The following is a 16,249-nucleotide window of genomic DNA, read 5'->3' on the forward strand; positions in this document are numbered from 1 at the left end:
TTCCCCAGTGATTTCCAAATCACTTTTTTTTTTTTTTTTGAAACGGAGCCTGGCACTGCCCCTGGGCTGGAGTGCAATGGTGCGATCTCGGCTCACTGCAACCTCCGCCGCTCCGCTGCCTGGGTTCAAGCAATTCTCCTGCCTCAGCCTCCTGAGTAGCTGGGATTACAGGCACCCACCACCACGCCCAGCTAATTTTTTGTATTTGTAGTAGAGACGGGGTTTCACCATGTTGGCCAGGCTGGTCTTGAAGTCCTGACCTTGTGATTCGCCCGCCTCGGCCTCCCAAACTGCTGGGATTACAAGTATGAGCCACAGTGCCCGACTGCAAATCGCTTTCAAGTGCACTTAAATTAGAGGGGTGGTATGTAAGTGTTTAGTAAAATGTGGATATTAAAAATGAATATACATCATCCTGTGAGGTAGTGAAAAAAGCAAGACATGGAAAACTTAAATATTTTCAAGTTTTAAAAGACAACTGTAACCAAAGTGTTGTCATGACTGAGTGGAATTGTGAAGACCAAAAAATAAATAAATAAATTGTGATGACCAATGAAAAATTAGTTGAGATTACAATTTAAAAATATATGATGTTTGTGTCTCTAGTTCCAAACTTTAACTGATTTGGTTAAAAAATTAGAGTACTAAGTTCATTTTAAGTTACATGTTTAGTTTGGTGTCCCCTCCCCCATTACAATGAAATCCTAATTGTTGCAAAATGCTAAATAAATAGATTAAAAGGTAATCAAATCTTTGCTGCTAATTTATCTCGAATTTGTATCTTTTCTGTTAACTTACTCCACTTTTCTTGGTGTTTTTATGATCAGAGAAAGAAACTTACCAGAGATTGCGTGAAATAAATAATTTCTCATTGTTTTCGTGTTTTGAGTAAGGTAGTTTCACAACTGATATGATTAATTTAGCTTTTTTAACAAAGCCAGTATTGGTTAATATGATAGTTGTGGTTAATATTGTTAATAATGTTCTCTTTAGTGACTTCAGATGAAAGCAATAAAACTTGGGGAAGGAACACAGTCTTTCGACAAGAAGAATTTGAGGACGTAAAAAGGAATTTTAAGAAAAAAGGTTGTACCTGGGGACCAAATTCCATTCAAATGAAAGAAAGAGCAGATTGCAAAGAAAGGTGGGTGTGTGGTATCTGGTGGTATTCATTGTATAATGTGACAAATCCATTCCTGTGTTAATATCACATCAGCCAGACTTTCAAAAAGCAAGTAAATTAATACAGAGATTTACAAATATCAACTTAATTTTCTAGGATGAATTTATCATGCCACATTAACTAGTATTTAGTTAAGCAGTTAGAATATTTCTGAGATTTTTTTTCCTGTCTCACTTTCAGGTATTATTTGTACTTTGTCAGCCCTTCAAAACTGAGTACAAATGTATTCTCTTTGCTACCTTAAAAATATTGTTGGCCTGTATCCACCAAAACCTAATTGGTGTGCTGTGTGCTTCTGTCTTACGAAAAGAAACATTTTTCTCTTGTAGGATAAGACCTCTCTCCGATGGCAACAGTCCTTGGTCAACTATCTTAATAAAAAATCAGAAACCCATGCCCTTGGCTTCATTGTTTGTGGACCAGCCAGGTAAATGTGTTTCAGGAGGTAGGATTTGCTTGAGCCGTCCTTGGCATCTGATTGCGCTGAAGCTTTGCTTTTATAGTCTTATGTGGTCATTAAAGTAGCAGAGGGGAGATTAGCAAGTAATGGCATTTCTTACAGCTTTACTTAAATTCAGAAGTTATTTTCCATCAAGTCTTTATGGCAGGAAGTAATTAGGCTTCACGTGGTTTTGGGAATTTGTAACTCCTCTTCCTTACCAGAAACGTTATTATCGTAATTAATTATGTAAAACCAAATTAATTTAGTATAGGAAAGATTAGATGTAAAAATACAGACCCCCCGTGAAAGTTCTGCTGAGATTAAGGGGTATCCCTCCTTGCTATAGTGCCACCTGTTGACATGATGAAATTCAATGAAGCAGATTAACTATGAAAAACTCACAAAAACTAGCCGGCATGATGGTGCTTGCTTGTAATCCCAGCTACTCAGGAGGCTGAGGCAGGAGAATCATTTGCACCTGGGAGCCAGAGGTGGCAGTGAGCCTAGATTGCACCACTGCACACCAGCCTGGGCGACAGAGTGAATGAGATTCCATCTCTAAATAAATAAATAAATAAATAAGAAAAACAACTGCTTGGAGAGTTTTACATTGGAATTTCTATTTAATTTAAATGAGTCATAATTATTTACTTTAGATATTCAGTATTTGTGTTCAATATTCAGGTTTAAAAGATTGAAGAGATGGAAATCATTGAAAAACTTAAGCACGATTACTAACACAGAAAATAAAATTGGTCTTTATACTTGATCATTTAGGCAGACTCTTTGGTACTTTGATCAAAGTAAGGATGCTTTAGCAAGACACAATGTAAATTTCTTGAATTTGTTATTGGTACTGTGCTCAATTTCAGAAGCACCTTTGCACTCGCTACCTGGGTTCAGCTTCTCCTTCTGAAGGTTCTCCTTTATGAAGGAAAAGGGAGCTTGGGTCAGCAACGTCAGGGAGTGGAAGGAGTAGGAATGGAGGAAAAAGAGGGCACCCCAAGGAAAAGGTACCACAGGGAAGAGCACAGGGTTCTTTGGAGAAAGAAAGCTGGCATCTCAAATTGTTTAGATCAGCAGTCCCCAGCCTTTATGGCACCAGAGACCAGTTTCGTGGAAGACAGTTTTCCCAGGGACCAGTGGGGTGGGGATGGTTTCAGGATGATTCAAGCGCATTACATTTATTGTGCACTTTATTTCTATTATTATTACATTGTAATTCATAATTAAATAATTCTACCACTCTCCATAATGTAGAATCAGTGGGAGGCCTGAGCTTGTTTTCCTGCAACTAGATGGTCCTATCTGGGAGTGATGGGAGATGGCGACAGATCTTCAGACGCTAGATTCCCATAAGGAGCAACCTAGATCCCTCGTATGTGCCGTTCACAGTGGGGTTCACGCCCTGTGAGGTTCTAATGCCACTGCTGAACTGACATGGGGTGGAGCTCAGGTGGTCATGTGAGCAATAGGCATTGGCTGTCAATACAGAAGAAGCTTCACTCGCTCACCTGCTGCTCACTTCCTGCTGTGCAGTCTGGTTCCTAACAGGCCATGGTATCAGTCCATGGCCTGGGGTTCAGGGACCCCTGGTCTAGATCATCAGGCACGTTTAGATATACTAGGATGTAATGTTGGAAAAAATTACAGATGTTATTTGGAAATCAGATTAATGAGTTTGTTGTTTAATTATGCACTGTTAAGCACATATGTGATAAGAATGTTGGCTTCCTCTTAAGCGGGTATAATTTGTAACCTTTGGGATTGTGTGACCTCTTGGGAGAATCTTCTATTTTAATGGTCCCCAAACTTCAGTAAAGTCTTGCTGAAACACAGACCGCTGGACTCCACTCTCCAGAATTTCTGATTCCATAGTCTAGGGTGGGCCAATGATTTACATTTCTACAAATTCCCAGGGGATGCAGATGCTGCCAGTCCAGGCCACACACTTTGAGAACCGCCGATCTGCTACAGAACCGTTAGTTTACACGCAGGAAAGCTGTAGATAATGGAGCCTGACACATGTATTTAGGTGAAGTGAGGAAAAGAGCACATTTGGTGACATATTTAGTGATTACGTGCCTATGGTTGTGCATTTTTGTGTTTTGATGACTGTTTCTACGATAGTGTCTAATATTGATAATGATGAAGAACAGCTTCTCGAAGCACAGGAAACAGGAGATGGCTAGCTTGCTGGTTGCTCTGCAGGGAACCTTAAGTTGTAGGGCCCTGGAGACTTGTTCCGTGGAGCCCTCCTAGATAAATCATTTGTAAAAATGAAAAGGGCTGCATGTGTTTTGATTTAAAATATGTATTTATTATATTTTAGCTTTACTTTACAATCTTGTTTAAATGACTTTTACAGTAAAATGATACTACAGTGTGTGTACTTATACCTTAATTTAGGGTCCTGTGAAGAGCCAAAACTTTCCCCTGATGGATTAGAACACAGAAAACCGAAGCAAATAAAATTGCCCAGTCAGGCCTACATTGATCTACCTCTTGGGAAAGATGCTCAGAGAGAGAATCCTTCAGAAGCTGAAAGCTGGGAGGAGGCAGCCTCTGCGAATGCTGCCACAGTCTCCACTGAGGTGACTCCTATGAATAATCTGAGTAGATCCCCCCAGAGAAAGAAAACGGAGTTGGCTCTGTACGGGTGCACCGTCCTGCTGGCATCAGTGGCTCTGGGACTGGACCTCAGAGAGCTTCATAAAGCACAGGCTGCTGAAGAACCATTGCCCAAGGAAGAGAAGAAGAAACGAGAGGGAATCTTCCAGCGGGCTTCCAAGTCCCGCAGAAGCGCCAGTCCTCCCACAAGGCTGCCGCCCACTGGTAGGGAAGCCAGCAGCCCACTGTCCCTGCCACGGACAAGTGCCCTGGGCATCCTCTCCACGCCGTCTCTCTCCACAAAGTGCCTGCTGCAGATAGACAGTGAAGATCCACTGGGGGGCGGTACACCTGTCACTTGTGACTCTGAGATGCTCACTCCGGATTTTTCTCCCACTGCTCCAGGAAGTAGTCGTGAGCCAGCCCTCATGCCAAGACTTGACACTACTCGTAGTGTATCAGGAAACTTGCCCACTTCCTTCCTAGAGCAGACATGTGGGAATGTACCTTACTGGGCTTCTTCAAAAGATAGACCATCACATCACAGACGGACCATGTCTGATGGGAATCCGACCCCAAGTAGGTTGCATGAATTAGGTAAAAGCATAAAACACTGCTGTAGAGATGAGTATGTGAAACAGCATGGATTTATGATTTTTATCTTTTCCTGGGGATGACATTTAATAATTTGTTTTTACTGTTCATGTAGATCTTAGAATCTTACCCGTCTCTTATTTGATTTTAATTTAACTGTGATTTGGATTCTGGGAAAAGTGTAATTGAAGTTCAGTAACTGAAACCTATAATAGCATATCAAAGCAGAAAGAGCACATGGAGAATAAGCACCCAGCCCCCTTGCATTACGAAAAAGACAAGCCAGCTGCCCCCGTTAGAACCACGGGTGAGTGGGAGGGCTGGAAATGAAACTGGCCTCTCGCCTCCCACAGGCCTTGTCTGCTCCACTGCTGCACACATCATCGCTCGGTTTCTGTTGGAACTGCGCGTAGCAGGTGTATCAGCTTGCTAGGGCTGCCACAACAGAGTACCACAGCCTGGGGGGATGTTCAGCAGAAACTCATTGTCCAACAGTTCTGCAGGCTGGAAGTCATATCAAGGTGTCTGCAAGGTTGGTTCCTTCTGAGCTCAGCCTGGCTTCTTGACTTCTAGACAGCCATCTTCTCCCTGTGTTCTCACACAGTCTTCACTCTGAGTGCATCTGTGTCCTAATCTCTTCTTAGGACATCAGTCACACTGGATTAAGGTCCACTCTAATGACCTCATTTTACCTTAATCACCTCTGTACAGACCCTATTCCACATACAGTCACATCTGAGGGACTAAGGGTTAGGGCTTCTGCTTAGGAATTTTGTGGGGACACAGTTCACCCCATGACAGCAAGTATTACCCTGTTGATGTATGTTACAACAGACAGTTCCATGAGGTGTATGTCCAGATATGGAAGCTCTGAAAGAAAAGAAAATCAAATTTTTAAATAGTTTTTTTAGTCTATTCAACAAGAGGGGCTTGGGCAGAAGGCAACCAGTGGTATTTCCACAGCACTTTATAGATGTTAAAGCCCTTGGACATAAATTGTCTCTTAGTTTTTATGGCAACTCTATTATATGCAAGAGAATTCAAACTTATGGAAAATTAATGTTATTCAAGATCACACAATTAGGAAGTAGTGGTGTCAGAATTTAAACCCGGGATCTTTCTGCTGTATCACAGTGTCTCACTCCTCCTCAATGCACTGTTTTTTCCATTCCTAAAATTCATTGAGTATTGACGTGACTGGATCATGCCATCGTGTGCTAGAACGTATTCAGCTTTGAGATTTCTGGGGTTAAGTGGCACTTAAATACGACATTTGAGGAGATAATATGGGTACTTTGGAAGAATGTGGGATTTTGAGTCATAGGACAAAGGTTCAAGTTCTAGTTGTACCATTTGGTAAGTTTGTGATGCTGGGAAAGTTATGTAGGCTGCTTTCTTGTTTGAATGTCTTAAAAAACTTTGTAGTGCCATGGTTAATGGTATGGAAGCTATCTGGGCTCAGATCTCTGCTCTGCCACTTATATGCTGAGTGAATTTGGGCAAATCACTTAAACATTTTGTGCCTCAGTTTCTTCATCTATAAAATGGGGACAATAACAACAATGTATCTATCTAATACTATACTTACCTAATCTCTACAATTGAGATTGTGGTAAAAGTCAAATGGCACACTAAGTGCTCTGTAGAGCTTGAGTATTATTTATTTTGTAGGTGAACATAATTACAATAACCTTATATACTTGTCATGAATATTAAGTGAGGTAATATATACAAAAAATGCTTTTTAAATTTTAAAATGCTATGCTAGCATTGGTTATAAAGCTATATTAAGACAAACTGCTTCCATTCTTTTTATTGTTCTCTTCTTTTTAAATATTATTACATCTGGATATTATGTTTGCCATATTATTGTTCATCACCTTTAGATAAATTGGTTTATTATCTTTCTGTAGGTCGGTAAGTATTGGTAATTTATAATTGCACAAGGAAAAATTCTAGCACAGTAATCCCATATGAAAGCGTATTTTTCTCTAACTTATAAGCCAATAATTATTTGCTAAAGTGGTAATGACATTAGTCAGTTCTTCAGTACAAACAAGAAAAGAGGCAACATGTAAAAGTCCAACCACTTTTCCATTTTCATCAGTTTTGTCAAATCATAATCTACAGTGAAGTTTATAATCATGTTGACGATCAAGTTTCTTTCTAACTGCATACTGTCTTGGCTTTCTCAACCAGCTGGTGCAGCTATTATCTCAATCACTGGAGCCTCTGCACTGCCACTGTGCCCCTCACCTGCTCCTCACAGTCACCTGCCAAGGGAGGTCTCACCCAAGAAGCACAGCACTGTCCATATCGTGCCTCAGCCTCGCCCTGCCTCCCTGAGAAGCCGCTCAGATCCGCCTCAGGCTCACCCACAGGCAGCAGTGTCTCAGCTGGCACAGGCTGCCTGTGTAGTGGGTCGCCCAGGACCACATCCCACCCAGTTCCTTGCTACCCAGGAGAGGACTAAATCCCATGTGCCTTCATTACTGGATGCTGACGTGGAAGGTCAGAGCAGGGACTACACCGTGCCTCTGTGCAGAATGAGGAGCAAAACCAGCCGGCCATCTATATATGAACTGGAGAAAGAATTCCTGTCTTAAATTAAGTGCCTTACTGTTGTTTAAGCATTTTTTTTAAGGTGATCAAATGAACACAATGTATCTACCTTTGAACTGTTTCATGCTGCTGTGTTTTCAAAAGCTGTGGCCATGTTACTAAATTAGTAAGGTATATCCAACTTCTCAAAAAATGTATATGATTGCTGTTAGCCATGTCTATTGTTTTTCCTCTGGATTCTTTTCTTATAACTTGGAATATACAAAAGTGTAAAACAAGAGATGTGCACCAGTGAAAACTATGCTGGGTGGAATTACCTTCAGCACAATGTTAATGTTTTTGTTCTCATTTGTGTCTTTGTCCATTTGTACACAACAGAAATTGTAATGAGCTTCACTATTGTTGCTTCTTTCCTTCCTTTTTTTCTTTTTCCCTTCTTTCCTTTTTCGTGTCTTGTTTCTTGTTTTTTTCTTTTCTTTTAGTTTCTTTTCTTAATTGTCATTTGTGCAACAAAAAGCCAAGAAAGAGCTTTAGTTTCTTGGTAAGAATAATGTGATATTAGTAAGTAAAGGTTTTTAAGAGTCTGATGACTGGAATAGGTATAGAGTCCTGTTTAAACTACCTAACCTTGGCTGTGGGCCGACAATGCATAAATATGTCCAGTTCTAACTTACATTATGCAATGATATTTCTCCCTGAGGAAATGATATGGAATGTAACTTATAAAAGCTTTACTGAATTTAAGTTATAAATATTTTATTCATTAGAACTCCAAAATAGATGTTCAAAGTTCAATCCTTGCCATTTGGCTGAGACCACATGGTGTGCCCCTGAGCGAGGCTAATCTTTCCATTTTTCCTATAGAAAACATTTTTCCTTCATCCGTAGCCATTTATTTGACATTCAGAAGTGGAAAGCTTTTTCATTCTCCAGTAGGACTTTTAAAAATTGTTACAGATACCTAGCTCTTCACAGATATCATGTATTGTAAACAGTCGTGTGTTTTAATTTTATTTTTCTCTATTAAATGCATAATTATCCTAATAATCCCAAAGACACTGACAACTCAAGGAATAGCAGTACAGTACTGTTAGAAGTTAAATATGTTGTTGTTATTTCACATTTCATTTCATTGTTGATGAATGTTAGACATCTGTTGAAATAAGCTTATATGGTGGAAATGGCAACTATATTATGAATTATTTTCAGAAATGGACCTTTGAATAGCAGATCAGGATTTAAATAATAAAATTATTTATGAATCACTTTTATGGTCATACATATATGACACAAACCTGGAGTTACTGGTGCAGAAATGGCTAGCTGAGGGCTTGGTAAATTTGCCTGGGTTTCTTACGTTAAATGTATTGTGCTTCCCTTCTGCCTCTAGAATATGGCTCTTTAGAAGATGGACAATCGATATTTAAGTTTTTCCAAACAATGAAAAACTAAATTAAAAACATCGCTTGATGTTTCATTCAAACTTACACCTTGCTAAAGGTTTACTGAATAACTGATATGTCAGCAATTTAAAATAAATTCAATCATATGTAATAAAATATCACCTATAATAGAAGAAAAGGAAAATCATATTAGTTGGCAATTTTGAAGCATTGTGGTTGCCTAACAGGTATATCCAGCAGACGAGAAACAGTATGAAAGGATTGTATTACCATGGTGAGTTTTGCCCCTAGCAAAACTACGTAGCATTCTGGATTCTTGCAGTAAAGTTTCAGGTACTTAATACATTTTCTTATTTTATCATCCATTCTATGATTCGGCTTCACTTTGGGTGGTTATTGAATTATGTAACAGAGATTTGGTTTTCCCAACATGTTATCATGTTTGAAACTATGATTGCTTTGTATTCAGTCCTTTTGGAGCACGTAGCTTCCAGCTCAAGGGTAGAGGAAATATATACCTAAAATGATCAATACATGAAAGAAAAAGGATAGAAACTATGTCCTCAGTTTCGCTTCTACCAAAATATCTCCTGTATGTGTGTGCATGTGTGTTTGGATGTGTGTGCATATTAGTAAATGTGTATTTGCACGTGTGTGTTGGGGAGTGTATGTGATCTGGGTGTTTATCTCTGTCATTCCTCTTTAGCTTTATTTTAGTCAACTCTACGTTATGATGAATTTCAAAATGAAGCTGTATTAAAATAATTGCAGTATAACAATTCAATCTCTCATGTTACTGCAGATAGTTCACTTTTGCTGCAATCTATTGTACATTTGCAATTTTCTGTGTTAGTAAACTTAGCAGAATCTGGTTATTTATTTTTGCGTAGGCTTAATGTTCACTGAAAGATAAGCCAATTACTGTTAGTAAAAAATTAAGGTGCTCCCACTGCAGAGATTTAAGGCCTGGGCCTAATGTGCTGTATTATGAAGCCTTGTGACTGAAAAATATGTTTACATATGTTGTCTATTTTTTTAATAAACTTTTATAGCTGGTCTATTTGCTCAGTAGCTTTGATCATCTGATTATTGTGACTATAGTTTGCAATGGTTTATTTTGTATTCAATAAGAAAAATTATGTTAATAAAGATTATTGTTTAATAAGCCAGGTATTAACCTGCTAAATTTATTAGATTGAAAATCACTAAATGAGTCATTCAATTAAATACATCAAAAAAGGTAGAATGAAATGTTTTATTTAAAATTTTTTTGGTTTACATATGCATTGAAAGGTTGTATTTCACGGTGAGCCTTTTGCAAGTGCAGCTTTTCAGAAGACACACTTTTGCACAGTGAAATTAGGATGTGAAAAAATTCTCAGTGATTAATGAGACATGCTGATTTTATTGTTTAATTTTATATTTAAATCAAGAATTTCGAACACCACCTAACATGTAGAAATTCTTACTAAGTGATAAAAGCTTGAGTGAATGAGGAAAGCAGATCACAGGACTTCGTGCAGATCATAGCATTACCCCACCATATGGGAGGGAGCGAAACGTAACATGCATTGAATATCTGCTAAGTATGGGGAACCCTCCTAGATGACTATAGAAGACACCTCCTGTAATTATCTTTATTAAAAATTGTGAGATAAGGCCGGGCACATTGGCTCACGCCTGTAATCCCAGCACTTTGGGAGGCCGAGGCGGGTGGATCGAGAAGTCAAGAGATTGAGTCCATCCTGGCCAACATGGTGAAACCCCATCTCTCTTAAAAATGGAAAAAATTAGCCTGGCGTGATGGCGTGTGCCTGTAATCCCAGTTACTCAGGAGTCTGAGGCAGAAGAATCGCTTGAACCTGGGAAGTGGCGGTTGCAGTGATCCGGGATCGCGCCACTGCACTCCAGCCTGGTGACAGAGCGAGACTTTGCCTCAAAACAAAAACGCAAACAAACAAGCAAACAAGCAAAAATGAGATAAGTAATACTACTCCTATTTCATTAGATATGAAACAGACACAGAAAGGTTTGGTAAATTTCTAAAGACCCAGTCTGAGTCAAATGATCACCATCTACCTGTTCATACCTGTGGTTAATAGTTGTAAGCATGGTGTAGAAGATGAGGACAACTTGCGAATGAGCTTTGTAAATGTTATCTAAAGCTAAGGTAGTTTCTCTCTCATCAAAAAGTTAAGAAATCTAAAAATGTATGAGTACTGTTGAAGTCAAATAAGATATAGAGATGAATGTTGAAATTTGAAATGTTTTATTTAGGAAGCAAGAATTGCAATTCAGGGCATACACAGAGACCAGGCAATCTTCAGTATGTCCAAAGAACAAAGAGATAGTTGGGAGTTTTATTAGAGAATTGTTACATACTGTTTTGAAACAAAGCTCATTGGCACTAGAGAAGCTTTTGGACTCTGGCAAGCTCTGGTTGGTGAGTGACGGCAGGAGTAAAACAAGTCTTAGAGTCACAACTGGTTGCTTCAGCAGCTACTGGGTAAAACTGGCCCTGGGGTGACAGCAGCCCATTTCAGCCACTGTGCTTGTAGAAAATAAATTCGTGGAGTAGGTGCTATGTCCCCCAAGTGTGTTTTCCTCCCTGGCCCCTCAACTCTGATTTAATTGAGTATGTATGGCAAGAATTACCCAATTTGTATTATTAACTTTCACAGTACTTATTTAAAAATGAAACACTATATTAGCTAACAACAGTTTATACAATGGAAAACTTACTAAGTAAGTGTAAAATGCAATAGAAAGGAGTAAAATATGCATATCTGATAGATCAACTCAGAGAAATGAGGTAATCCGTTCAATAGGTTCATAAATGCCATGTTCTGAATATGTCCCTCAAAATTCCTATGTTGAAATCCTAACCCTCAAAGTTTTGGAATTAAGAAGTGGGTGGTGATTAGACCATGAATTCTCATGAATGGGGTTAATGCCGTTTTAAAAGAGGCCTGAAAGAACCTGTTTTCCCCTTACACCATGTGAGGACACAGTGAGAAGTTGCTATATATACACTAGGAAACAGGCCCACAGCAGACACAGAGTCTGCCAGCACCTTCATCTTGGACTTCCCAGCCTCCAGAACTGTGAGCAATAAATGTGTGTTGTTTAGAAGCCACCTACTTTATGTTATTTTGTTATAACAGCCCAGATGGACTAAGACAATAAATATGGTGAAATTATGTAAGAACTGCAATAGACACATAAAATAATTTAATTGGGCTTAAGCTGTCTCTATTTTTTACTTCTGGAAAGATCAACATGCTGAAACATAGTGAAAGATGAAGTATTTGTGAATGAAACAATGCAATCGGTACCATAGAGTGGAACAAAAACTAGCTATTGTTTTTACGACCAAGCAAAATATAGCAGGTCCACACATAACATTGTTTCCTTCAATGTCATTTTGTTATAATATTAATGAGGAAGAAAAATTGATTCCCAGCTGGGGCTGCTGTCTGTGGGGTGTGCACTTTCTCCCCATGTCTGTGTGGGTTTTCTCAGGGGACTCTGGTTTCCTCCCACAACCCAAAGACATTCATGCCAGGTTAACTGGTGTGTCTCAATTGTGTGAGTGTGAGAGTGTGAGTGTGTGTGTGTGAGTGTGCCCTGCCATAGAATGGGGTTGATTCCACCTTGTGCCCTGAGCTGCTGGCATGGGCTCCAGCCACTTGCAACCCTGAACCAGAATCATTGGGTATATAATTACTTTAAATGGTTTTTGTTAATCTTAGATGTATGTATAGATCACATTTATTGAAATGTTTAGTATTAGAAGTGTTTGCGGTCTTTAGAGATTTAGTGGTGTTTTCGTGACCAGAAATATACCCTAGGAACTTAACTGCTGTTTTTATTAATTTACCTACAGTGAAATTGGTTTTGTGTTACCTTGTTTTGCTTAAAGTCACAGTTTCCAAATACCTATATACAATGTTAAGTGAGGACTTACTGTAAGTAGTTTAGATTAAGGAGCTTCCATACACTGACAAACTCATTCAGTGGCTACTGCGTTAGGCACCATGAAAGAGACACCAGATTAGCAGAGAGCAAGGAACATGAGGCTTGTCCCCTGCCTGGATGGTTTTAATGAGAAACTGTGCTCAGGGCAACTTCATGGACATCATGTGACTTGTCCAGTCACACAGAGCCTCTCACTCAGCTAGTCCCTGAGCCTGACTTTAGTGCTCTGAGAACATCATCTTGAAATTTTTAATAATTTTTAAAGAGGGAGCCCTCATTTTTATTTTGCATGGGCCCCCATAAGTTATGCAGCCAATCCTGACAACAAGTGAAGGGAGTGTTATAAAAGGTGGAGCTTTGATGGCATTAAAGGAGTTCATCTAATCTTGGGTAGGTGGTGGGTGTCAGGGAAGTGTCTGAGGAAGCCAGGATGTCCACTGGATGAGGGATGCTCTGTACAGAGTTGCTAGCTTGTCAAAAGTCCTGGGTCATTTTTCTTGTGCTGTATTCCATATTTTCTCTTTTTTTTTGGCTCTTAGCATCTTTGCCATGACACATCTGGTTATGGATCTCTTTGCGTATGTACTTCATGGAGTTTGTTGAATTTCTTGAAAGTGTAGATTCATGTTTTCAGCACATTTAAGAAGTTTTCAGCCATTTATCTTCAAATACTTTTTCATCTCTTTTTCCTCTCTTCTTCTGCTACTCCCACTACACATACTGGTGTACTTAGTGAATCTAGCATTTGTCTGTGGCTCTGCTTCTTTTCATTCATTCTTTTTCTTTTTCCAGATCATATGATCTGTATTGATCTCTCTTCAAACTCTGATTCTTTAGTTCAAATTTAGTGTCAAAACTAAATTTTTCATTTGGGCTATTATATTTTCACCTCCATGATTTCCATATGATTCTCTTTTATCTCTGTATTGATATTTCTCTATTGGATGAGACATTGTCATCAGACCTTCCTGTACTTCTTTAAACATGTTTTCCTCTAGTAAACTGTACAAATTGATAATGGCTGCTTGGAAGTCTTTGCTATTAAATCTGAAATCTGGGCCCTCTCACAGGCTATTTGTTTGCTTTTTCTCCTGGTGTACAGGTTATGCTTTCCTGTTTCTTTGTATGCCTCACATTTTATGCTGAAAACTGAACACTTTAGGTAATTGTGACATTGTGAAATATATATTTGTTCTGCATCCCCGTCTCCCTGCATACAACTTTTAAAATCCTTGCAGTCTCCAAAATGTTAACTGCTTTTTTGTATGCTAATGAGTTGGCTAGTGGCTGTCAGCTCCTAGATGGCTTCAAGATGGGGGCTGGTCACTGGAAAGACCAAGGCATGATTTGAGGGTTGAGGCCTCACCACCCATCACTAGTGCTGAAGGTTAAGTTGGTTGCCGGTGGTCAATGATTGAATCAATTATGTCTATGTAATGAAACCTCCATGTAATCCCAAAAGAACAGAGTTTAGGAGCTTCCAGAAAGCTGAACATGTGAAGGTTTCTGGAGGGTGACACACCCAGGGAGAGCATGGAAGCTCCACAAGCCTCTCCCCTGACCTCACCTTAAACACGTCTTCATATCTCTCTTTTGTAACATCCTTTACAGTAAACAGAAAGTGTTTTTCTAAGCTCTGTGAGCAGCTCTAGCAAATTAATTGAACCCAAGGAGGAGGTCCTGGGAACCCTGATTTACAGCTCCTAGGCCAGAAGCACAGGTGAAAAAACCCTGGAGCTTGCTATTGGCACCAAAATTAGGGAGCAGTGTTGTGAGACTGAGCCCTCGACCTATGGGATCTGACGCTATTTCCAGGTAGATAGTGGCAGAATTGGGCTGAATTAGAGGACACACATCTGGTGTCTGCAGCAGAAATGATTACTTGCTTGATGTGTGAGAAATGCCCCCCAAGGTCCATCTGGTGTCAGAAACATGTTGTGAGTGCACAGTAGAAAAAACTGAATTTGTTTCTTCCACTCAGTAACACAGTTGACCCTTGAACAACACAAGTTTGAACTGCACAGGTCCACTTATGCTCAGATAGTTTTCAATAAAGGTAATACCTAGTGCACCTGCCTCTCCTTCCTCCCCTTCCACCTCCTCCACCTGTTCTGCCTCTGCCACCTCTGACACAGCAAGACCAACTGCTCTTCTTCCTCCTCCTTTCCAGCCTATTCAGTACGAAGACGATGAGGATGAAGACCTTTATGATGGTCTACTTCCACTTAATGAACAGTAAAGACATTTTCTCTGCCTTATGATTTTCTTAACATTTTCCTCTAGCTTACTTTACTGTAAGAATATAGTATAAGATACATATAACACACACAATATGTGTTAATCAGCTTTTTACGCTATCAACAAGGCTTTCAGTCAACAGTAGGCCATTAGTAGTTAAGTTTTTGAGGAGTCAAAAGTCTTGTGTGGATTTTCAACAGTGTTGGGTATTGGTGCTCCTAACCTTCATGTTATTCAAGGGCCAACTGTATAATGTAGCAGCTGTGGATACTAATACCCTTCACCCTCTCTCCAGGTCTTGTTTTTGTTGCTGTTTGCTCATTTGTATGGTGATTTGCTAGACTATTTTAATGAAATATATTTCCTTTACCAAGTGAAGCCATTGAAGCCTTTGGTGTCATACCTTAGAAGGTTCAGGCTTGGCCTTGCACACAACCCCCTGGGATGACATGGTTTTAGCACAGCTCTCTTTAACTGTCTCTTCTTTCCCTCATTTCTCTAATAAGCTGTCTGCTTCATTTCACATCACACCCAGTAATTGCTGGCTGATTGCTCTATTATTTTTGCTTATGCCCTGGGGCATACCTTGCTCCACAGTCTACTCCCATTAATTTCAGGCAGGGGTAGTTTGGGGACTGTCTTTAAGGCTTGTTCTGACCCAGGAGGGCTCTTGTTAGCTGTCTCTTTTCATAATTCTCTCTGATAAACTCCATGGCCTATGGTTTAGCTTGTTGCTCTTACTGAACAGCATGGTTTTTGAGACTGTTCTGAGGCTTGAACTTCACCACACTTTCACATAAAATCAGTTGCTTTGGTGACATCTTTGGAACTCTCTGTTCCTGTGAAACATCTTTCTCTCTAGCCAAAATATTTGAGCCATACATGGAGGGTTGGGTGGGATGGCAACTTCTAATCTTCTTGGCTTGCCTCTCCCAGAGTGCAATCTCTGCTCTCCAATTGAGCTCATGTGAGGACAGTTGGGAACCCAGGATTCCTCCTGGGATAGAGCCTCCACACTGTGAGTAGAACCTGGGTGGAGGAAAGGAGACTTTGACCTCTTGGTCACACTCACCAGAAATTTAGCCTCTTAAATGTGGAGTTGGAAGAGATAAGAACGGCTGGTGTCCTGTGTCACCCAGTGAAATACCATATCCCATGGTTGCAAGCTGAGGGAAGAGAAAGTCCTGTCTTTTTGTCCAAACCTGTCTGGAGTGGAGTTTCTGCCAAGCTGAGTTGGGA

General features: G+C 39.8%; 1 protein-coding gene across 2 annotated transcripts in view; it reads left to right on the forward strand.

The window, feature by feature from the left end:
* Positions 1–9,865, forward strand: part of MAP3K21 (mitogen-activated protein kinase kinase kinase 21) — a 54,460-nt gene extending 44,595 nt beyond the window's left edge. The window contains exons 7-10 of one of the 2 annotated variants that reach the window (XM_050769794.1): positions 994–1,144; positions 1,513–1,610; positions 4,035–4,814; positions 7,029–9,865. In XM_050769794.1, the coding sequence (XP_050625751.1) occupies positions 994–1,144; positions 1,513–1,610; positions 4,035–4,814; positions 7,029–7,435 (1,436 nt within the window). In that variant the 3' untranslated portion in view covers positions 7,436–9,865. Of the gene's footprint in view, positions 1–993; positions 1,145–1,512; positions 1,611–4,034; positions 4,833–7,028 lie in introns of both variants that reach the window. The other variant, XM_050769783.1, reaches the window with a different exon arrangement.
* Positions 9,866–16,249: the final 6,384 nt, after the last annotated feature.

Source organism: Macaca thibetana, chromosome 1 (assembly GCF_024542745.1).
Source record: "Macaca thibetana thibetana isolate TM-01 chromosome 1, ASM2454274v1, whole genome shotgun sequence".
Lineage (NCBI taxonomy): Eukaryota > Metazoa > Chordata > Mammalia > Primates > Cercopithecidae > Macaca > Macaca thibetana.